At 40.2% G+C, this 24,658-nt stretch overlaps 1 protein-coding gene across 13 annotated transcripts in view; it reads left to right on the forward strand.

Annotated features, from left to right (window-relative positions):
• The window catches only part of rapgef2b (Rap guanine nucleotide exchange factor 2b), a 120,710-nt gene that overhangs the window by 86,587 nt on the left and 9,465 nt on the right, over window positions 1–24,658 (forward strand). For 10 of the 13 annotated variants that reach the window (XM_026182865.2, XM_080304699.1, XM_080304719.1 and 7 more), the window contains 12 exons: window positions 10,638–10,769; window positions 15,502–15,679; window positions 17,941–18,077; window positions 18,878–19,036; window positions 19,545–19,697; window positions 19,977–20,141; window positions 20,437–20,544; window positions 20,626–20,829; window positions 22,265–22,373; window positions 22,632–22,908; window positions 23,518–23,675; window positions 24,333–24,573. In XM_026182865.2, coding sequence (XP_026038650.1) covers window positions 10,638–10,769; window positions 15,502–15,679; window positions 17,941–18,077; window positions 18,878–19,036; window positions 19,545–19,697; window positions 19,977–20,141; window positions 20,437–20,544; window positions 20,626–20,829; window positions 22,265–22,373; window positions 22,632–22,908; window positions 23,518–23,675; window positions 24,333–24,573 — 2,021 coding nt within the window. Of the gene's footprint in view, window positions 1–2,588; window positions 3,256–10,637; window positions 10,770–15,501; window positions 15,680–17,940; window positions 18,078–18,877; window positions 19,037–19,544; window positions 19,698–19,976; window positions 20,142–20,436; window positions 20,545–20,625; window positions 20,830–22,264; window positions 22,374–22,631; window positions 22,909–23,517; window positions 23,676–24,332; window positions 24,574–24,658 lie in introns of those variants that run through there. The other 3 variants (XM_080304741.1, XM_026182941.2, XM_080304737.1) reach the window with 2 other exon arrangements.

Here is a 24,658-nt window from a genome sequence, read left to right on the forward strand (position 1 = left end):
CCCCATTGCTTTGACTGGAGCAGCTCCAAAACCAGCGTGTAGTACGCTGCTTTCTAAGCATTGTCTGAAGCGGAGCAGCCAGACTCTTTACTAAAAGGCTACAGCATCAGCTGTCTGCATACATGAAAAAATAATGTGTCAGTGGTTTTATTGGATTAGTTATTGTTTCATTTTCAAATGTTCATCAGTCTTTGTCAGAAATTAAGTTTATATTGCACCATTTAGATCCATCTTAAGTATGAGGCTCTAAAATCATATTATGATTCCTGCTTATGGATGTGAATAATATAGAGCTGGAGCAAAGCACTGCTTCATTTTTGATTCATTTGTGATGCTATGAAATGCCAAAGATACTGCCTGTCACAGCTTCTGCATGATACCTGCAGGTTATGTTTTGTGTTTTGGCCACAGTCCAGAACCAAAAAATACACATTATATTAAAGTGAAGTTAAAAAAAAAGTGCAAAAAAGGTTCACCGTTTTAGTTAATGTGCCTAAAAATAAATTTTTTAGTAATATTTCTCGTTTCATGTTGTGTAACAAAGTGATGCATTGATGCCGAAAGGGAACTGATTCATCCTCCTCCAGCAGTTTTGCAAAATGCTAAAAAACAGACAGTGGTGACAAAATGACTGAGACCTGCAACAATGCAGGAATATGATAACTGAACAATGACCAAAAGAATAAATGATAATAAATGGTATATCTACTATTCGAGATTCTATGTGATTTTATAGTTTAATCTGCTGTTGAGTATAGATAACGTGTAAACAGACACGACTCTTCTTTTAATGTTTTGTGCTCTGCGTGTTGTTTCTAAGCTTAATTCCTGGTTGTTTTGTGGCGAGTAGCAAGCTGGCCTGTAGTTTGTTGCCTTTGGTTTTGCTGTCTAAATCCTCATTGTTCCCTGTGGTGCAGTTTCTGTCATTGTGTAGTCCTCCTCATATCTCAGTCTGTCAGCAGACCTTTTTATATATATATATATATATATATATATATATATAGATATATATATATATAGATATATAGATATATATATAGATATATAGATATATAGATATATATATAGATATATATATAGATATATAGATATATAGATATATAGATAGATATATAGATATATATATAGATATATAGATATATATATAGATAGATATATAGATAGAGATATATAGATATAGATATATATAGATAGATATATATAGATATAGATATATATAGATATATATATAGATATAGATATATATATAGATATATATATAGATATATATAGATATATATAGATATATATAGAGATATATAGAGATATATAGAGAGATATAGAGAGATATAGAGAGATATATAGAGATATATATAGAGATATAGAGAGATATATAGAGATATATATAGAGATATATAGATATATATAGATAGATAGATATATAGATATAGATAGATATATAGATATATATATAGATATATAGATATATAGATATATAGATATATATATATATATATATATATATATATATATATATATATATATATATATATATATATATATATATATATATATATATATATATATATATATATATATATATATATATATATATATATATATATATATATAGATAGATAGAGAGCCTTCTATTTATCCAGTATCTAGAGTCTCCACAGGCATGGCCTCCCACCTGAACACACACATATAAGAAGTACTTTTCTTCCTCTCAGAAAGCAAAATGTAATGTTGTGTGTTTGATTGGTGATGCTGCTGCTCGCTGTAGTACAGCTGAGTGAAGTGGAAGAGTCTATTGCCACTTTTCTATTTTATGCACTCTCTCCCCTCCCTGCCTCCATTTCAGCATGTCTTGCTGCCTCCGTCGCCACAGCAACTGAAGGCCCTAGAGGGTGTGTAGCGGGCTGGATGGGTAGATGAGTGGGTGGGTGCAGGGGGCTCGTGCTCACCCAGTTGCTATGGCTATTCCAGCTGAGTGACAGTGTGACATCATTGCTGCCAGTCTGTGTTCCTGCAGTGAGCCCCCTGTGAATGCTTTCACCTCTCCGGAGAAGCAATGCTACTGTTTCTTCTCTTTCCATATTTTACTCTCACACTCAGGAGGAAGTGCTGCCATCTCTCCACCCAGGAAATGGCTTTCCTTTTTCCGTTTCTATGCCAACAAGCTCCAGCCATGGTCTGGTGCTGAAGTGAGGGATAATGGCATTATTCCACTGTGCTCTTCTCTACCAACCAATTCTTCATCCCTCTGTTTCCCTCTACCTCTTTTTACCTTTTGGACTTATCGCCTTCCTCCCACTTCTCAGCTGTGTATCACCTTCTATCTCTCCTTGGACATTGCTTTTCATCCATCTTCCTCATTTTTATTTAATCATCCACCCTCTTCTATCTCTCTATCAGAGCTGAGGTGTTGTAAGTCCTCCAGATGAGCACAGCCATAGTGGCTGCTCTGACAGCATCACTCTCAGGCAGGGAGGAGGTCCTTATCCCCCCACCCCCCTTCCTCTTCTTCCTCCACCACCACCACCTCCCTCCCCCTCCTCCACCACCACTGACACACATACACACATCCCCCTGCTCCCGTTACAAACAAACCGCTGGGTTTAACGTACAGTACCTCAGCGGAGGCTGCAGGCGTCTCGGTCTTCAAATAATCTAATGGTGCATAAAGGCGTGCGTGTGTGTTTTCGCGTGTGTCGCTTTACTTTCGCGAGAGGGAGGGAGAAAGAGATAGAGAGGGAAGGAAGGCGGAGGGAGTAAACGTGAGTGAAAGTGTTGTCAGCCATTTTTCCCATCTTTTCCCCTGTTTCTGCGTTCTTATCGCGCGCCGCTGCTCTCAGCTTGGAGATGTGATTGTCAATTGCGCGGAGAGAAGACGCTGGCTGTTTTTCTTCGCTTGGATAAAAGGATTTTTCCCCCTCTGTCCTCCTCCTCCTTTTCGGTGATTTTAAGATATTTCTGTTGGAAGAAGCGGGGTGGCTGGAATAAACGCAGAAGGTGGTGTCGGTTTGGAGTGTCAAATCAGGCCAAGGAACAGCGGATACTCCCAAAACTGACAAGCCGCCGCCTCCTTCCAGGGAGACGGCGCAGCTGAGGGAGGGGAAAGGGCAGGTCGCTTTGGATGAAAATGAGGGTCTATGCTGTAGCATAGAGCAGGTCCGGGATGTTAGATTTTAGCCCGGTGAACATTTTTTCATTATGAAACCATTAGCAGCATCAGACAGCAATGGAGTCCCGAGCCAGCAAGATAAAACCCCGGTAAGTAGCCTATCGACTTGCAGCGTTTTTTTCTCCATCTTTTTTTCTGTCTCTCGCCCTCATTTATGACCCCGTAGATATGATTACCGGCCGTATAATGGATGTGCATCAGATTTCTATCGAGCCTGCACAAGATGAATGAACGCAGGGCAGACCAAGGACGCATCAGAAACCCGAATCACAAGCTGATTATTGCCCCGTCGAGCCTCCGATGTGTGTCAGTGTGTTGTACTAGAAACGGCCGCCATGTGCTTGCTGTCACTTACGCGCGCAGACACGCGCACAACTGCGTGAATCTTACATTATCGATCTGCCAGGACATTAGAGTAAAATATTCTAAAAATAAAAAATCAGAGCGAGGTCAGTAATGGTTCAGTGCCACGTTGTACCCACGAAGGCCCTTGAACAGTAGCCCTTATTTTCCTGTGGTCAAACACGAACACATCGTTGCAGATGTAGCCTGTGTCTGTGTTTTAATGACCGACACATCTTTCTCATCACGTTTAACGACGCAGTGGACGTGAAGAATAATCGTAAGTCGCTAAAGTGAAATTAGCTTTGCCAGGTATTATTTGCATCGGAGATACAAGCAGTGAATCCTGAATCCCGGGTGTATTTTTTTTCTTCCCTTTTCTGGGAGATGATGTCATGTGTTCAGAGAGCTCCCCTAAATTCAGTTAGTCCACCTTTTAGGCTCCAGGAGCTGTTACAGCCGGGTCGCATTACAGAGACTGATGCACGATGAGTTATTTTAAAGCATAAAATGGTTAATTCAGCCCGAGAACACACAGAAAGGATGTTGGGTGTTTTTAATTGCGCCCCCCCCCCCCCCCCCTCCCTCCCTCCCTCCCTTATTACCTCGGTAAAGTTGCTTCTAGTTTGAACCACCGGCTTCTTGCTGGTGGCGCTGTCCGTGGTGCTGGAAGCAGCCGGTAGCTCCAGCAGACACTGGAGGCCTGAGCAGATAGATCGACTGTCAGCACCGCTGGCATCACTCACACATCGCGACCGCACACATCCATTCACACACATACAGAGACAAGGCCGTAAATCACACTGATGGACGTTTCCTGGTTTGCAGAGCACAGATGCTTAACGAAAAATCACCTTAATATTCCTATAATAGACATGGACATGTCACCCTAGATGAGATGGCTCATCTTCTTCCCTCTCAGTTTATGCTGCTTCCCTCAGGGACGCCTGTAGGTGACCAAGGCCCTAACAATACTCATATGAAGTTGTTTATACAAGATCGATTCCCCCCCCCCCCCCCCCCCCCCCCAAAAAAAAATGTGGCATATTAAACATCTTCTTTTTTTTCCCCCCTATTGCAACTATCCATCTGCAGATCCTTAAAGCTTATGTCATTTTGAAGTCTTACCTATAGCTACACTGTCATTTTAATAGGATATAAGCCAATACAATGCATACACAGTATAGCACCTTATGGCTGCCGTGCCTTTTAGCACTTTTCCATATTTTAATGATTGGCACATATATTTAGGCCTATACTCTTCTTTTTTTTTTTTTTTAAATCTCTCCAAATAAACGTGTTCATTGTCACTTCAGTCATTGCATATAAATTAATTTTGAGAGAATAAATTGACTAATTTCCCAGAAATCTAGCAAACACCACAGAGCATAAAAATAGTGCTTTACACACTTATGATCTTAAATCATTTATTATAGGATTGCTGTAATCACTGTTAATGAGGAAGGGGCCAAACAGCTGTCAAGTAGCACATAATTCTAATTAAAGCATTGTTGCTGGCAGGATAGAAGAATTTCAAGTGCCAAAACATGTTTAGAGTCTGGAGCGCATCGCACTTACTTGTCTAACCGAAAACTTAGACAAATTATACAGACAATTAAGTAAGTTAACAAAAGGGCAAGAATGGAAAATTACAGAAAGTAGACTGCAGTAATCGTGATCATCTTCATCATCTGTATCTTACTCTTTTTCTTCCAATTTTCAGACTAATTGTTGTTAATTTAATTGTATTCCTTTTCACAAGCTCTGAAAAGATCTTTAGCTTTGGTATCAAACTTGCCCTTATCTCTTCTTACTGTCTTACCCCCTTCATTTGACTTTTGTTTTCTTATGTTCTTAGCAAACAAATGAAGGCTTGTGTAAATAGTCCCTTATCCCAGCAGGAAACCCACCAAATAAAAGCCACTAGATCGTATTACAGCAATCACACTATCATCACCATTGCTTATCTTTCCCATGAAAACGTATGGTTTCATTTATCTTTATTGCAACAAGTTACATGCTAACTAATAGTTCATGTTGAATTCTTGTGCTTTGAAGAGGCTTTATGGCTGGATCTTTTGGTGATGGAAGAATAGCATTTCTCATTCACAAAATTTGAGAGAAAAAATTTATTTCCACGGATTGAAAAGCAATATCCAAACGTTTTGTCAGATAATACGTTGTGCCTTTATTCATCTTGAATGTCAATAAAAAAAAAAAAGCTTGGTCTTTTTTTCTTTCTTTTTTTTACTTTTCGTAAAGAAAAAACTTTTTTTTTTTAGAAGTGTAATATTGCACTTCGGCAAAAAAACCTTTCACAGTGTTTGACATTTGGTAAAAAATTATTCCAATGACAATATAGTGGATTGCCTCATTGTAGGTAATATTTTCTCCCTATCTAACTGCTGACTTGTGTGTTACTGACTGGTGGAGCTGTATCTGGGGAAGGGAAAGCACAGAGAGCATATCAAACCCATTTAATCGGACACCCTGCCCAAAGGATTTTAATCTCTTGATCCGCGAGGCTCAGGAAAGCGAGAAGCTGCCACTATGGTCAGGGAAAACTCTGGGATGTGCCTGTTGCCTCTTAGGCATCCAGGTTTTCCATTTTGTAACAAGCAGAGAAAGTTTTAAATCCCATGTCAAATGTATAAAGGAGCAGCACAGCTTCAAGCTATTTCACCAGCAGAAAATCAGAAATGAATCATAAAAAAATCCCTGTTTTTTTGTTTTTGTTTTTTGTTGTTTTTTTGGTTTGTTTGTTTGTTTTTTGTCCAAAATTTAAACCCAACCACTGAAATTTGTTTTCAGTGGAAGTTAAAATCTGCATTTTCCATTGTGGCAGTCTGGTGACCCTCTAGAACGGAAGTCTAGTGTAGCAGCAGTGATTCACTCCCAGCATATAAAGGCAGTAATGAGATTGAGAGCCAGCCAGGGTTTCCACCCAGCAATCTAGGTCATTAGGTCTGCAGTGTAATTTAAGGAGCACCACATCTGCTCACATGTAGGCAGCGTTCAGTGTTGTGGCTCGAGCATTAGAGCGACGCTTAATCCTCCTGTGACAGCTGATTGTACGTATTTTCGGCTCGCGCTTCTGCAGAGTTCACTTCATTTGTTTGCCAGAGAACAGTGAATGTGGAGCTCAGACAGCCCTATATACAGTAAGGTAGGAGAATAGAAACATTCACACTGTGGCAGATGTTTATTGTCACCAATATACACCAATTTAATAAACAATGTTTTACTATGGATTGTGCATATCCGTTGGGGTTAACAACCCATGTATGTACAATACCGTATCATCATGCTGCTAATTGAAAATACTTAATGAGTCAGTCATTATTGTTGCTCTGTCATCCATCTTGGCCCAGTCTCGTGGATGCCATTGGGCCAAATAAGTCGATGGATCACATGCTTATGGACTGCATGGACCCTGGGTTATTGACTGACAGACAGCTGACCTAAATGAGTGTAGAGAAAGGATTAAGTGTTTATTATCCTTTCCCTTTATCCTGCTTTCTGGTCCTCCCTTTATCTCTGGGTCTTTCCAGGGGGAGGGGCTTGTGGTGTTCCCCTTTTTAAAGTGCATTATTATTATTTATTCATTCATTTATTTATTAATTTTTAATTCTCCTATAATTTATTTTTGGAGGAGGAGGAGGGGGGGCTTTTTTGCCTGGTTGTGGAAACCAGTTGGGATAATCATATCGACAAATCTTACATGGTCATTTTTGTTTGTACTCGCAGAAATGACAATATTCACATAACCTCTGTGCACTCTCCCTAACTGTATGTTAAAAATATTTCCAGTTGCAGATTTTTTGTTATCTTTTAATAATCTGTATTTGTAAAGAATAGGGTTTAGATTTTTCTGTGTTTCCGTTACTGTAACAAAACCCAGAATGCATCAGAGCCCTTCCCACTAGTTTCTCGTTTCTCTGTGGTGCTCAGCCCTAAGTTTGTTTGTTTTTTCCTGCAAATTGTCTTTAGACATTTTAAAGCCTTTTTTTCCCCTCAAAAAAACCTAAACTTGTTCATATTTCAGGGACTGTTTTCAAGTGCAGAGCTGTCTGCATTTCAGTACTCCCGGAAATCAACTCAAAATAAAATGCAGTGCTGCTTTGTTAATGATAATGGAGCATGTAAGAGCAACAATGTACCTCACTGGTGTGTATTTGAGGCCAAGCTTTCCTCGCTTCCAGCTTTGCTGTAATCCCAGAGTACAAATTTCCTTTGGGATAAACGTGACGTTGATGGCAGGCCTCAAGGCTACATCACTCTAGCGAAAAATGTCTAAGCTTAAATATAAATTGCTAGAGCTCCAATATAACCTTATGTCTGAAATTTGTATTGCAACGAGTGACGTATTACGCCATAAAAGTCATCAAAAGGAAATGTGATGAGGCTTTATCATTACAGATACAAACAGACAAAAGAGATTCATCAGATAATATTTGTTCAGTAATATTGTGGAAGTCAGCTGGAGGCACTCAGGGTGAAGTCAACCAGACGAGGGAGTGAAAAAAAGCAGCCCAAGGCGGGATAGAGAGCCACTAGGCCCTCCGGTCGACCATTTTGGTTGGTGCAGCCAGCCAGATAATTAATCGTGATGGCAATCTTTGACACAGTGTAATCACATCACACCTCGGTGCCACAGGAGCAGCACTGTCTGGCTCTTGGTCTCTTGTCACTGACACATGAAGGCGCTTTGTGAATTGATATGTCTCAGGTTAAAATTTTTCACTCACAAAGGTCTCCAAATAACTTCCAAATCAGTTCAGTGCTCCAACATATTCAAGCCCTTCAGTTTTATTGTGACTCTGCCTCATGAATGTTAAGAAGTCTTTTAGTCAAAACTAGTTTCTTCTATCTATCACACAACGATCATTCTGGCAGCAAAACACTTCCATTCTCAAAAACTCTTTCATTAAGCCGTAATGCAGATGAGCACTTGAGGAGCTGTGACGATGGATGTTTTCATTGAGTACATTCAAGAGCAGATGATGGCTCAGACCTATTTACTTGCAAATGAAGATCCCGAGATGCATTTCTATCCAATCTATTCCATTTGTCATCCAAGTGGGACTTCAAAGCTGATTTCCAAAATAATCTGAGGCAGAGATGTTATTTGCATCCCAAATTGGTGGATGGTGTTGATACCCAGACTTCTGAATTTCAGAGATGAGTTAACCTTTCATAGCTTAGAAACGAAGAGCTGAAAGCGTTGCTGGTCACCTCTACATCAGGATCTGTTAAAGGAAAGTTGTTGGGTTTTTTTTCTTTAAAATTTCAAAGTCTCACCCTAATTCATCACCATTTATCAAAGCTGAGTAAAAACGTTTTTACTGTCAAGTGAGGAAACATTTGGGGGGAAAAAAAAATCACTGAACATAAAAAAAAAAAAAATCTTGTTTACTATCAAAATTTAAAACTCCAAACCCAATCTCAAGATGTTTAGATTTGGCTGATTTCCTGAGTGGAGCAGACTAGTTAAATCGGCCCACTTTGACTTTTCAGTTTAAAAATCTAATATTAATGCTCTGCCACAGCAAGAAGTGGAGTTGAAGCATGCCCCAGAGCTAACAGTCTCCCTGCAGAGTATCCGATGTATATTGGTAAATAAAACATTTAGCCATCAAATAGTCAAGTCTAGAGACACCACGAACCAGTTTATGCTGTTTGATTAAATCCATAATTCACCACTCTGACATTCTAGTCGGATTTGATGAGTGTGATTCAAACACATTTCATTTATTTCATTTGAAATAAATACAATGTGTACTTGACATCTACAGATGTCAAGCCACAAATGTTAGCTATGTTCTATGGGCTTCAGGTGGTCTATAATCAATGAGTATATCATACATTTTAACAACTGATCCATCAGGTTGGATTTTAAATGCATAGGACAGCAGTTAAACACTAATTATGTCAGTGTAATAATAATTTTCTGAGCTAATACCTGAATAATTTTATCTATAGAATTACAGAAACTTGCAGAAAAACTTTCAATAAATGGATCAAGATTCCAAAGTCCCAGGACATTAAACTGATAAGTTTAGGCCTTAAATCATTACCAATTATGGAAATTTGTGCTGCTGTGTTTGCTGTTGACTGTCTCCACTCTAACGCCACACATACAGAAACCATAGAGCATCTGCAGACTTCAAATAAACCTCTGAGTTGTAGCAGTTCAAACTGCTTCTTATTTTTAATTCATCTGATTCCTAAAACTTGAGCAGTGGGAGGATTTCGGATGTATTTTGCATTTTGGGGTCATTTCCATGGAGAAGCGGGTTGGCTCATTTACAATGTGGCTAATTACGGCTGGGCTTTCTAGCACTTTATACCGTATGAATTACTCAGAGGGGTTTTCCCCATTACTGCCCAGTATTCATTTAGTTTACTCAAGTTCGTAGTACCTTAATGAGGGTGTTTTCTTGATGTATGCAGGGCATGTTTGTTTTTTGCTGGTCTCAGGAAAGGAGCTCCTTTGCTGTATTTAAAACAATGATTATCTTATCGTTTAATCCCGAGTTTCTACTCCCTTTCAGTTTTGTAACCCATTTTCTTACATGCTTTTGTCTAATACGTGTAGTATTCTTCTAAAGTAAACCAAAGGATTTCAAAAATGAGACTTAAAAACTAAATATTTTTGACACATTCTGTAAATGTTGGGTTATTTAATTAAAATCTTTTTGGCTCTGCCTTTCCTTTACACAAAATGTATTATTAAAGGAAAGCTGAGCTCTTGTTTAAACTCTGATTAATATTTTTCTTGTGAAATAACTGCTTTGCTACGAAGAAGACGATAAACCCCTTTTTATTCATTAATGGGAACAAATTGAATGTTTTTCAGACTGCCTTCCAATTAAAATTAAAGTGGATATGTTATTGTTTTACAGCAGAAAGTCTGTCTTTGCTTATTATCAAATGAAGTGGGGAAACATAATTAAAAAAATGAAGAAATAGAATAAAAGCTAAACCGCCTATTTTTAGACACACATGCTGCTAAGTCTGCATCCAATGTTTGGCAGTCAGCACGAGTGTTGGTGTGAATGACCAATAGCGGTTGCTGGGCTGGCTGATACTGACCATCTGTGTGTATGTTGTGTGTGTGTATGTGCAGCTCCCCGCAGACTTCAGCAGACTTCACCTGGCCGACGGCTTACACCCACAGGTGACCCACGTCTCCTCAAGCCACTCAGGATGTAGTATCACCAGCGACTCTGGAAGCAGCAGCCTGTCAGACATTTACCAGGTAAGTCCTCCCATCCCTGGTGCTGGATCCCCAGCTTGGACTCCCTTGGATAGCTAAGCAGGTGCATGGTAGTTTAACTAGTTAATGCAGCCATAGCTGAGCAAGAGGAAATCATAAAGATGCTAAAACATTTATCAGTCTAGCTAGGGCCTTTTTGGAATTACTGACAAAAGTTAGATAAGAAGAACACTACCACTCATGAGCATGCCATAAATATGAAGCTACAGCCAGTTAGTTTACCTGACTGCAGCCACGTAGACTTAATAAATAAGATGGATGAAATTTCCATGTCTCAAAAGTGGACAAGTTTAATATTTGCCTTCTTTACAAAGATCAGCTGGGGGTGATGACTGTTGCAAAGAGAAATCTGATTATATAGAAGTCTATGAAAGTCTACTTTTCACTTTATTTATGGCTTAGGTTAGCATTTTGTTAATCAGATAAAATTCTCAGTCTCCAGTTTCAAATCATATTTAATACAGTATCATGTTCATTTTGTGGATTACTTTACATCTAAAGTAAACAATAAATCAAGCTGGGCATACCTGTGATTGGCAAACCACTACCATAGAAACATGTCGTTTTATTGTGTCTGGTTTCTCAGTTACTGATGTGAACATAAATAGCAATGATCAAAATTTTCACTTTGAGACTTCATCACAGTGGCAAGGTCCATCTTTTATATTCAGTCTGTGTGGTAATAATAAACCAAATGTATAATGCATCAACTGCTAAGCATTAAAAGTGTAGCTGTTCCCCTCTGATCGGGACTGAGTTTGTTTCCTCTCCTTTGCAGTGTTTGTATTAACCTGACTAGTTTTCTGTTCACCTCATTAGACGAGGCAGACTTATCGTGTGTTTTCCTGCAGTTTCAATTAACAAATACTCATTGAGCTGGTTTGTTTCGACATAACCTTGTGATGAATTGTAAATAATGAGAAAAAACATTGATTTGCATGATTTGGGGTGTGTGTGTATTTATATATGCTTCAGTGATCTAACATGTAACATAGCATTTAAAATCTGTGATATAGAACAAACTTTGACCTCATCTGAGACCAAGTCTTTATGGAAAAAATGGAAAAAACATATGCTTTTTGTGAAATGATGACTATACCTCTGGGAATGTGCATTAGTCTCATTAAGGAGGACTAATTTTCTTTGGAAGAATTTAAAGCCTTTTTTGCCAGACATGTTATAAGACACTAATGGGAGACTTTTGCTACGCAGCAGGGGATGAGCAGACAGGCTGCTGGCTGCAAGCAGGTGGTCCAGCCTACATCCTGACTCCAGCTCTGCCTTTCATCACCTCAAAGCAGAAGTACAGGACTCCCACAAAGCTGTGATATACAGTCTCATGTAATGAGGGCACTTGATGAGCATTTTTGTGCTAAAATATTAGCACGTGTAGGCCTCACATAATTTGTTTAGTGGTGTTGAGATATGTGTAACTTGATGAAGGATGGGCTCCCTCAACCCATCCTTCATCAAGGCCAATGCTTAATTTAGCAGTTTATAAATAACGTTATAAAGATCTGCACCAAAAGTGTTTGGTTTGCTTGCAATCCAACCCCCGTCCACCCACCCTCACCAAGCCTTTTCAATTCTGCTGGGTAGTTATGAAAACATAATCAAAGTTAAACATTTGAACCCTTAAAACCCAATTCAAGTATGTGCACTCAACTGATTGTGGACGTGCCCCAAACTCTGCAACTAATCCGCTTAGCATAGTACACCCACCCCATTGGCTCCTAATTCTGTCACCTGCTGTGTGTCTGTAAATGTGTGTTATGTTTGTAAGCAGGATTGTGGCTGTGCTGTTTGCTTCGACTGACTGTGGTTGGTGTGCATCAGGGCACTCATTCAGTATGCTCAATACAAACAGTCTAATTGCATATGAGGGGTGTGTTATTGTGGAGCTCTGTGTGTGTATGTGTATATGTTTTGACCATGCTGTGGCTGGCTGGGGCAGGTTGAACAGGCTCTACTGTCCCCAGTCTGTGATCCTGGTCTTAGCACCATCTGCTAGCAGCTCTGTGGCGGCCTCTTGGTTTTTTTTTCCCTCTCAGTCTCTTTCTCCTCTCACTGAATCACAGACACTGTTCTGTTTTCTCTTGTTTTGTTTTTTTTATTCAGCCTCTATAATGTTTGGTTTAACTTCTACTCTGCTATTTGTAACTTTGGCTCAGAATACTGTATTTAAATTCCTTAGCTTCGATGACGAACCTCTTATATGCTTCATACGTGCTTCCTCTGTTTTAACCGTTTCAGCAATCAAAATGCTTCAGATACCTTCGAGTCAAAGTTTGGCTCTATTCTGTATTTCACTGTTATATTTGGACTGTTAGTTGGACACATTAGGCTATTTGAACCTGTCTCTTTTGGCTTAAGAAACTTGTATTTTCTGGCACTTTACAAGCAGAAAGTTTAATCAATCAGTCAATCAAGAGGATAATCATGAGATTACTCACTTCTGAATTTCTGGGATGTCTGTCAATCAGGCTTGAACAGACACATTCTATGGATGCTCCATCAGATTGTGATTTGGGAAGCTGTGGTTTTGAAGCTTTTGGATTTTTCTTTTTGTCTGCTTCTGTTGAAGTTCTTGAGCACTCTATGCTCTCTATCTTCTCCTAATCATTTCCTGGCTTAAGTGGAAATTGTTATATAAAGCAGTTGTTGGGCTTTTTTTGCTATCCAGTCTACAAGAATCTCCTCATTTTTATCACAAACTTTTAGAAAATGAACACCATGCAGACATGCCTTTAATGTGGACAGAAAACATTGAAATTCTAACCATGAGTGCACAGCATGATTTCTAAGACTGTTGGTTTATGCAACATTGCTTTTTTATTATTAGATAAAGTTACACCCTGCATGTTTCAGAATAAAAAACATTTTAAATGTGCAGAACATCAGAAACAAGGAATGTTTGCAGTGCTCACTGGGGCTGGTGTTGAATAAATGGATCAGAGGATACTTCATAATTTACACTTGAGATCATGTGAAGTTGATGTTGGTGAAATATGCTTGTGTTAAACATTATTTTTACTGTACACATTTTTGCTGAGCATACTGGAGTCTAGATTCTGGATGGAGTACTGAATAGTCGAACCACCAGGCTATTCCACTGCTATCGCCACGTAATTCCCACGTCACTGCCAACATGGCGCACTGTTTGTATCTGAATAAATCATGAAATTGGTCCTTCAGAAGGACTTTGAAAGCATTGATCCAAGAATAGCCCTAATGAAATATTAACAACACCTGACTTGCCCACTGATTCTTAATGCGTTCTGCACATCTATGGATTTCTGATACATGCATGGCATGAAAAAAGGGCCGTGCATGAGCACAAAGGCAGCCGGGCCCTCTGTATTTAAATGCAATATGAAAGCATACACACGTTTGACAGCTGGCTATGAACTGATTGTTGTATATAACCTTGAGTTTCTAATGCTGTATTATGTGGGTTGTTAAGTGTTGTGAACCAGTCTAGTGTTTTTAAAGTACACTGGTCACATGATCCTCTGTAGTTTTATGCAAGAAGTTTTCCTCTGTACTGTGTTCTGCTCCATACCTAATCTGTGACTCTTCACTTTCATCGTGTTTGCAGGCTCCACCCACCAGGGTGTGGACCAGTGATGCCCAAACGGCCATTCAGACACTGAATCATTAAAGAGCCCTTTGCACATGGCGTTTGAGGAGAAATGACATAGGGTTTCTGAGAGAGACCAAGCACAGGGAGACTGAGCATTAAAAAATTAGAAGCAGACTGACAGTCTGGGAGATGAAGATGCGTCTATCTCTGGGATTTTGCGGACAGTTTGCAAAGGCAACCTATTCTTCTCTTTCTGTTAAGAGGTTTGAGATTGAGAACCGTATTTGGGTAAGAGGGTTCACTGTTGGGAGGTAGCAGAGCCGATGTTGTGTTGCCTTTTTTGTGACTGCTTTGACTTGCTCTTTAAATGGTTTTCATGTTGTGTGAGTGTGAACCAGGCAATCTGGCCCCTCTGTCATTTATAGAAATACTTTCTTTGATGATGGCAGATGAACTCCGCTGGTATCGCTCAGGCACAAGTAATTGCATTACGCTTGCTTCTCATCTTAGTTCATTTTCACGGCTTCGCACATATTTCATCTTCTGCTTTCAAAGAACAGGATCTGGCTGCGAGGCAGGCTGTGGCGTTTGCTGTGGGGGAGAAAAGAGGGGAGGAAAGTTGAGAGTTAATTAGCTTGTTACTATGCATAGCAGACTGTTTTGTATGCAGTGTTGACGCCTGTCTTTCTGCTACTGTACTGATTACCTCTTATCAGTTTCAAGAAATGGGTCAAATGTGCACAAAGGAATTTGTTTTTTGTGTCACAGCTGATTTTTTTTTCTTACTGTAAAATGACGTGTGTGTGTGTGTGTGTGTTGAATGTGCTGCTTAAAATGAAAAAATATTTCACTGGCTGTTTACAATGTGTTTACTCTGTCCCCGTTTGGACAGCTGACATGGGTGGGGATTTATTTTTCAAGCTTTTATCTGATAATTCAAAGCTTTCCCTGTAACGAGCATGGAGGTTGGTCATTCAGTGTGTCGCTAGTAGACTCTCGAACTCGAACAAGGAGCTGGATAGATGAACGCGTTTGGCCTTGTGGTGGCGGGATTGCTGATGTTGCACCGAGCCGCAGAGTCCCTGCTCGTGTTTATCATTGACTCATGGCTTACCTGTTGTTTCTTTCTAGGCCACAGAAAACGAACCAGGTGACATGGACCTGAGTGGCCTGCCAGAGACCGCTGTGGACTCTGAGGAGGACGACGATGAAGAGGACATCGAGCGAGCGTCCGACCCCCTCATGAGCCGGGACATTGTGCGGGACTGTCTGGAGAAGGACCCCATGGACAGGACCGATGATGACATAGGTGAGCACCCAACTAGGGATTGAATTTACTTGGCTCTTCATGACTATTCTGATCAATAGCACTAGTGTAAATATTCAACCGTGCAGTGTTCATTGTGAAAAAAATATCCTGCCTATTCTTGTGCATGCCTGAGAGTTCTATATTTGAAGACATCTTTAGAGAATGGTGTAAAAAATACCAATTTAAACAGAAGCCCCATTGTCCCATTTTTACATTAATTTATGCTTTATAAAAAGCCACTCCCTGCTTTCTTATTTAAATCGTCGCCATAAATTTACATTTATCTCAAGTCTGTGCTTCTCTCATGATCGAGGCTTTCGAGTAATTCTCAAAGCCCCATCAGGCTTGCAGTATCATAACTCTTAAGGCTACGATTCTTCTCAAATGAAAATGATAGGCATTGTTTAAAAAAAAAAAAAGTGTGCACACTCAGCTTAGTGGCAGATGTGGACTTGGGGAGGATGATACATTTGTGGACTGCGAGAGAGTAAGAACAAGTGCCAACCCCTCCCCCACTTCACTTATCTCCCTGCTGTACCCCCTCCCCTTGCCAGCAGGCTTTTCTAGGTCACGCTGGCACATCCTCTCGCCTCACCTCTCCCTGCGCATTAAACTTTTAGTGCTTCCGCAGCTTCTCACACGACGCTGTTGCCATGCCAAGCCCAGGTCAACCAGTACACCACACTGCTGCTGGTTGGTAGATGGCGTATAGAAGTGTGTTTTCTTTCTGTGAGCATCAGTGTAGGTGTGCTGCAGAAAGTCCTGCACCTTGTATTAAACCTAGCATGGGCATCTAGCACTTGCATCCAATCACATATTCAATAATGAGAAACTATACATTTGCACCAAATTCAGAATTCATTGTTTTCCAATCGTCATCATGAAATTTAGAGTTTTTGGTCTACAGTAGTGAGAAAATTTTTCAAAGGTCTGTATAGAGTCCAGGAAAAAAAGGCGGGGGTGTAATTAGCAGCCAGGTGCTGCTAATCAGAGGCACTTGATTGACTGATCATCAGCAAGTGTGAGCACCTCTGGAAAAGCAGAAATTTAGGTCGTTTGGTGGTCTGGAGGACTCAGGTGTGTGTCAACACAATTTTCCAAGGAATGAACGTCTCTGCAAATCCACCCGAAGGTCAGAATGTGCCAAGTGAAACTTTGAAGAATTATAAATGAATCCCAAGCACTGCATCTCAGACTATACAGGCCACAGTTAACATAAGAAAACTAAAGTTTGTGATAGTAAAAATACAAAAAGACTTAACAAGTATGGATTGTTTGTTACGAGGGGAAAACCTCTCGTTGCAACAAAAGCATGGCAGCACATCTTAGGTTAGGCTACAAGAGCTGTGCATAAACAGAAGCCAACAAACCTCGATGAACTAAAGAAATGTTGTAAAGAAGAGTGGGCCAAAATTCCTCCACAATGTCTTGAGAGACTGGTAGTCCTGCAGAAAAGGATGACTTCAAGTTACTGCTGCTGAAAGCAGTTCTACAAGCTACTGACTCATGGGGTGTGCTTAGTTTTTCACAGGCCTGCATGGAGTCATGGGAAAATGTTTTCTTTTTGGTTTTCTCCCACATGATTCTATATTACATCCTCTTTCATCTGTTGTTTCATAATGCCAGTCATACTAGCCATCATATGACATTTGGAACCTGTTTTTGTTTATGCATATAGATGTGGGGGGGTTCTGCTGGGTTATATTGTAAGAACCACAAAACTATTTAAGTTAATTAAAACCTCTGCAAATGTAAAGGTTGAAAACATTGAATATTAGAAGACGGGGACAAATTTAATTGATTACTTTATGATAACAATAAAATAGTCACATAAAGATCTGTTAAAAGCACATTGTGAAGGATGTACATGTCTGTTCATGGCTGGATGGAGATGTGTGAGGACAGTTGGCTGTAAGCCTGATCCTCCCTGACAGCACACCCACTATGATTTCACTTCTGGTTCATTGTCTTCAATAACTCCCTTAAGTCGCACAGAGGTCGTTGAGTGAATTGTCAGCAGTTTTCCTCGCTTGCCTTAAAGTTTTTATCAATAGAATTGATATTTGGCTTTGTCTTGTCCACATAATGATTTCTCCGTTGGCTTGATATAATTGTGGTGATGATCCATTTTGATGCTGGATTGAGGGCAGTGCAGACCTGCCAGGTGCACGCTACGCTGCCCCCCCTCTTTCTCTCCTCCAAGTGTCTCTTTGATGCCTTTCCTAAACTCCTCTGCTGTCTCTCCTTTGTTCCTCTCGCAGAGCAATTACTGGAGTTCATGCATCAACTGCCAGCATTTGCCAACATGACCATGTCAGTGAGGAGGGAACTCTGCGCTGTCATGGTTTTCGCTGTGGTCGAACGCGCCGGCACCATCGTTCTCAATGATGGAGAAGAGGTGTGTGTTGGTGCATACTCATGCACACGTAAATCCTGTCTTGTGATTGTTAAATTTAATTCATATATGTGTGCGTGCGTGCATGTGTGTGGGTACTGAACCTTAGTCTCACCTCTTCACACCAATGAATCTTTCTTCGTCCATTTGATATTTTTTCTGCTCTATTAAACTTGAATAGTGGGCATTGCTTATCGACGGGTCTTTCTAGGATCCTTTAGGCGTCCAAAGCAGGCCTCAGTTGTTTCATCTCTCTGTTCAGGACGCTGTTTCAGTGGCAGTTTGCTTCTTTCGATGTAATACAGCCATACAATAGGATGCCTTTAAGGCTAGCCACATTAGTAAATGTCCAGTCATAAATAATTTAAGGTTCATTGAGTGCATTGTTGCTGTCAGGGTTAAGGAAACCACAATGGCAGCTTTTCAGAAAATCCTGAAAATACTCTTATTATTGTTATTAAACCTAAATGTGCCCCTACTAATAATACTTTGAAACTCCTTTTTTCTTACTTAAGTCTTGTTTTTTTTCCTGGGCAGCACCAACAGCCTCTTGCTTTTGCTGTATTCCTCTCAGGAAAATAAGAAACCATCTGTTAGTGCAACTGTCCCCTTGTAGTCGCTACATATGGTTCTTTTTGATAAATAACTTTGACTCATTAAAGGACACCAGCTGTTGGGAATGTTACTATACTGAAGTTAATCTGATGTGTGAAGCTGTTAGTGTATTAGTTTTTTGTTTTCTTTCTTTCTTTTTTATTTATTTATTTTTGATCTGACCTCTGTGATTGTTTTTATGGCTCCAGCTGGACTCATGGTCGGTGATCCTGAACGGTTCGGTGGAGGTGACGTACCCTGACAGCCGGACAGAAATCCTGTGCATGGGAAATAGTTTTGGGGTGTCACCAACCATGGAGAAAGAATACATGAAAGGTGTCATGAAGACCAAAGTAGACGACTGCCAGGTAAGAGCCTCACTTTAAGTACTCCTGCTCTAGGTGTTGGTCAAATGTATTGCCTGGGTTTACAGGTCAGTTTCTTCTGCATCATTTCCATGTGACAAACATGGGTACAAACCCTGCCATGTTCAGTTTTTAAATCCCACTGTGACCCACTTGTGCTGAAAGTGTTTGCACTCGTGACACCTAAAGTTGCTGCAGGCAATAGCATCCTTTTAAATGTGCGGAGCAGCTATTATGAAAGAAAATAGGCCAGCTCATGAAAAGAGGAAGATCATAAGGTTTTCTTCTAACTCTGAGCTAAAGTTGGTGGCTGGGGTGTAAAAAATTGTTCCCATTATCTTATTTTTATATATTCATTTGGTTGCTATGCCATCAGATGTTATAGGTTATATTACTTTAACACTTTATCTTCCAGTTATTGTGTTTGAATACTATTAAGCATATATAATTAATGTAAATTTACAAGTTTCTTTCAGTCATCCACTAATTTGAGTTTCTCTGTTGTGTCCAGTTTGTGTGTATAGCCCAGCAGGACTACTGCTGCATCCTCAACCAGGTGGAGAAGAACATGCAGAAGGTTGAGGAGGAAGGAGAAATTGTTATGGTGAAGGAACACCGTGAACTCGACCGCACCGGCACCAGGAAAGGGCACATTGTCATCAAGGTAACCATTAAAAATCAATTAATCTACGCTTCTTTAAACCCCATAATCTCAAAAAAAGAAGTCCATTAGATGATGGCCTTATTTCACACTTGATTTATGACCTCAGTAAACCCAGTGAGCCGTATGTACTTGATGCTAGTTTTAAGGCTTTTTAATAAAGCAGGAGTTCCATCTAGTACATGGTTCCATATAGAGTAAAGCAGGCTAGCATTTCAGTTGCAGTTGCAGTCATCTTAAGGATCTGCCACTCACTTGTAATGTCTTTCTGTTAAACATCAGGGCACACCGGAGCGTCTCACCATGCACCTCGTAGAGGAGCACTCAGTGGTGGACCCTACATACATCGAGGACTTCCTGTTGACCTACAGGACCTTCCTCTCAAGCCCCATGGTCGTGGGCAAGAAGCTCCTGGAGTGGTTCCATGACCCAAGTCTCAGGGACAAGGTATGATCAGCAGGACTCTGGTATATCTGTTCAGATACACTTTAGGCAGCTAGACTTTGTCCATTTACTCACAGACGTGGTGTAAATTTATCTTGTTTCACAGAATTCTGAAAGACTTGAATGTACTTCAGACATGTTGGATTCACATACATAAAATCCTCAGACATACTTGACTTTTGAACTTGTATTTAATTAGTTGTCAGTAGGTTTAGAGTACAAACAGTTCTACACTCATTCCTCATGAAATCTTTGGACATGACTGAGTGTGTGCATGTCGATCATGTGATCTCTCCAGGTTACACGGGTAGTCTTGCTGTGGGTAAACAATCACTTCAATGACTTTGAAGGTGACCCTGCCATGACTCGCTTTCTGGAAGAGTTTGAAAACAATCTGGAAAAAGAAGTAAGTGTAAAATATAAAGAAATGTGGAAAAAATGTTTAATTCAGATTTCTAATTCATTGTCCTCATTGTGTTTCTTTAAGAAAATGTGTGGGCACCTAAGACTGTTAAACATAGCATGTGCTGCTAAAGCCAAGCCACGGCTGGTGACACTAACCAAGCCATCCAGGGACTCTCCACTGGCATTCAGCCTTCTCGGAGGTCAGGAGAAAGGTTTCCGCATCTTCATCGATGCTGTGGAGCCTGGAAGCAAAGCAGCAGAAGCTGGCCTTAAGCGTGGAGATCAAGTGAGTTGGTTCTCTCCCTCTTCTAACGTCACCAACATCATACACTTTAAATTTTGAGCAGAACATTTCCTGGTAGTGCCGTTTTTATTCAAAGCTCATTTAGCTGCAGAACACTTTTTCTCTGTAGGCTACAGCTGTGCAGACTAACACTTCAATTTTCCTGTTTAAGTAAATTTTTGTTGTGAAATTGGTTTTACATTTTGCTCTAACTAGCATTAAAAGGCCTCTTCTGAAAGTCTCAAATTGAACTTGCCAGTAGCTCTGGGCACCCTGTGTTGGCTTTTTTTCCTCACAACTTGACTGCTCAACTATTTTCACACTCTGCAGTCCTTAGGGCTTTAAGCAAAGTCCCTTAATCCTTGAAACCATCTTGAGAGCGTCTGGATGCGAGTTAAGCCCTCTTGACTCCAAACATCCCCTGCAGCTGTTTCCTCAAAAGGAAGCAGAGAAACTGACATCCATAAGGAAACATTCTCTCTCTCATATATTCTTCATACTTTCTTTTTTATACAGCTGTAGTTAATGTCATCATTCACCCAGTACCTGCTCTTTCAGAGCTTTAGTATTAATCTTATTGGTTTTTATCATCTTCTCAGTAGTGAACTCGCTAATCACTCCTGATCCTAAAAGAGTAGTTTGACTTTGAAAAAGTAAGCATTTACTGGCCTCACAAGAGCAGATGATGGCCTGTGTGTCCATTACGGTTAAAGGCGACTTCCTCTTCTGCCAAAGAGGAAGTGGCAGCTCAGTTAGATGATCGCATTTAAATGCAAATATCCGGCACCTATACAATGGTCAGGTTATGAAGACAAAGACGGGGCTATTTGGAAATGAAAAGGAAGAGTCCTATTAATGTCAAAACCATATGTTGATGATATTTATATCCTGTAGAACATGCATGAGCTTGGGAGTTTAAGGCCTCTTTATTATCTAGTTAAACTGCATAGTTCAGAGATTAATATTTGCAGTGATATAACGCGGCCTGCAAATTGGCCTGATGTGGTGATAACAGATGAGTTTTAGTACTTCCTGTGCTGGAGTTCTGTCAGAATTTAAAAGGCACTCTGTGGTCAAATGATGTTCTTGTGTTTTAAATCCATGGGCCAGATATGATCATCAAACACAGCAGGAGGTTGGATTTTTAATAATTATGCATAAGGTGCTAATTTAGACATGATTCTTTTTCTAACAAGGAGCTGGCAGTGTGTTCAATTCATTATTTTTGCTCTTCTTGTTGTCAACAAAAGAATGCAAAATGTCAAGGTCCCAGTTTTGGAGCCACAACATAATTTTTGTGTTTCTTTATGGGTTAGAAAAAGAGGACGCTATTGACATCATCAGCTCTATTGTTTTTCCTCAGTCTGTTCTCGATCAGATGTATAACCCTTTAAGTTGCTTAAAATTGTGCTCATGGCTTTCTTCGTCTTTCCTGCAGATCTTGGAGGTCAATGGACAGAATTTTGAGAATGTCCAGCTCAGCAAAGCTAATGAGATTCTGAAGAACAACACCCATTTGTCCATAACTGTGAAGACAAACCTTTTAGGTAAAGCATATTATAAGTTATGATATCTTGTCAACATCCACCAAATCACTGGTGATCCTATGACGATTAGAGAGAGAGTTATAGTTATGTCAACAGCAATCACTTGTTTTTGTTGACTTGTCCAAATGTTAAAGCTTATTACTGAACAAAAAGCATGTGGATAAACTAATAAAAAGGTTAAGATCTGAGAGTAGATGTAGGAATACTACAGTGTCTTTAATGACCCTTTTCTTTCCTTTTACATTAACACCTGTCTAGTGTTTAAAGAGCTGCTAACAAGGCCAGAACACGACCATGATTTGGATTGTGAGGAGGAACATGATCGAAAGAATGGGGCACCCCACCTTCCAAAGATTGGGGACATTAAGAAGGCCAGTCGCTACTCGATCCCCGACCTGGCGGTGGATGTGGAGCAGGTGATGAGTCTGGAAAAGGTCAGCAAGAAAGCAAAGACCAACACAGTGGGAGGACGCAACAAGCTGAAGAAAATCTTTGATAAGACGCTCACCAGCATCCTGCCCCCTAAACCATACAAGTAAGAAGACCTCATTACTTTTAACTGTCACGACTTAATTACCAATAAAAGCAGCTTTGCATGTCTAGATTTCAGTGAGAAATAAATATTTAGGACTCTGTGCAGCATTTATATTCAGTAGACTCTGAACTCTGTGATTTTAATATCAATAGGAAATCAAAGCCTCTTGATTGGAGCTGATTAGATGCAGAAACTTAGTTTCTGATTTTTCCTGACACTTTGACATGTTGCTCTGAACGATTATGCAACGTGCACCTGCATTTTTATCAGTCTGCCAATCAAATGCAAGGGTGAATCAGAATTACTTTGAAATGCCGCAGATAAGAAAGAAAAGGTATTTGTTCATATAAATTTAGTTCCTAATGAGAGCAGGTGTCCATTTCCCACAGGGCACCATTGAAAACGTCTTTTAGCTGAGCCATATATAACCTTTGCTTTCACTGCTGTGAAACTCCAGGATAATTAACATGGACTACATCATATGGACTGCACAGCCAAATGTGTTTCCATCCTCCTTCTCTTCCAAACACAAATATCGCCCTCTGCCTGTTGTTGACAGAACTGCTATCTATAACAGACTCCCCTCTGCTCGCCCTCTCGTTTCCATAGCGACGTTTGCGTGGGCCAATCACAGGATGACAGCATAGTGGGAATGAAGCAGTCCAAACAGATCCCACCAGCTCTGCCAGTCAGCGGAAACCTCTCGTCGTCAAACCCAGACCTCCTGCAGTCACACCACCGCATCCTCGACTTCAACAACCAGCCTGGTGTGTATTTAACCACTACATGGAGCTCGGGAAGTTTGTGGCATCAACACATTTAGAATGTTCAAAAATACTCTGCCATTATGTCATTTGTGGGGAACAAACAAAGAACCGCTCACTCAAATGGCGTCAGATGACTAAACATAATAAAATAGCTACCTAAACAGTTGTTCCTCCACTGCTCACGCATAGCACAAAATAAACAAGAAAAATGCAGTAATATGGTCTTTATATTAACTTCTGTCCATTATGTTGTTTATATCCTTTCAGTCCCATTGATAATGAGTAAGTATCGTCTCTCCTTGTGATCCTGCTTCTCCTGGAAAAATCATATCTTTGGCAGTGCTTTCAACCTTTATGTCAGACTTATAGACATTAATCTGTTAGAGTGCAGTCGCTTAATCTGGAGTCATAGTAGTACAAAGCTAATTCAGTAAAACAGCAGTGCAATTTTATATTTCCTCTGGGCTCATGGAGATTTATCTGATCTGCAAGATGCTGGTTTGGCTTTTGCGGGCGTGGGATTGGTGATAAGCTCTTGATAAAGCTTGACAGTCAATCAGTTAATCAATCACTGTTTCTTAATCGGATTCAAGCTCTTCAGATTTCAGGAGACTGATGGTAACATATACCACAATTACCATTGTTTGTCTCTCCCAGATATGTCAGACCAGGTGTTGCGAGTCTTCAAGGCGGACCAGCAGTCTCGGTATATTATGATCGGGAAGGACACAACCGCTAAAGAAGTGGTGGCCCAGGCTATCAGGGAGTTCGCCCTGACTGCTGCACCGGAGGCTTATTCGCTGTGCGAGGTGTCTGTCACACCTGAGGGCGTCATCAAGCAGAGACGGTTACCGGATCAGCTTTCTAAGCTAGCCGACAGGATTCAGCTGAGCGGCAGGTAATGACTTCTTTATCTTGATGTTCAAACTGCAACATCAAAAGTAAAGAGTAGGAATAAAGACGGGTTTGAAAAGACCAGTTCC

This window comes from Astatotilapia calliptera, chromosome 2, assembly GCF_964374335.1.
Source record: "Astatotilapia calliptera chromosome 2, fAstCal68.1, whole genome shotgun sequence".
NCBI lineage: Eukaryota > Metazoa > Chordata > Actinopteri > Cichliformes > Cichlidae > Astatotilapia > Astatotilapia calliptera.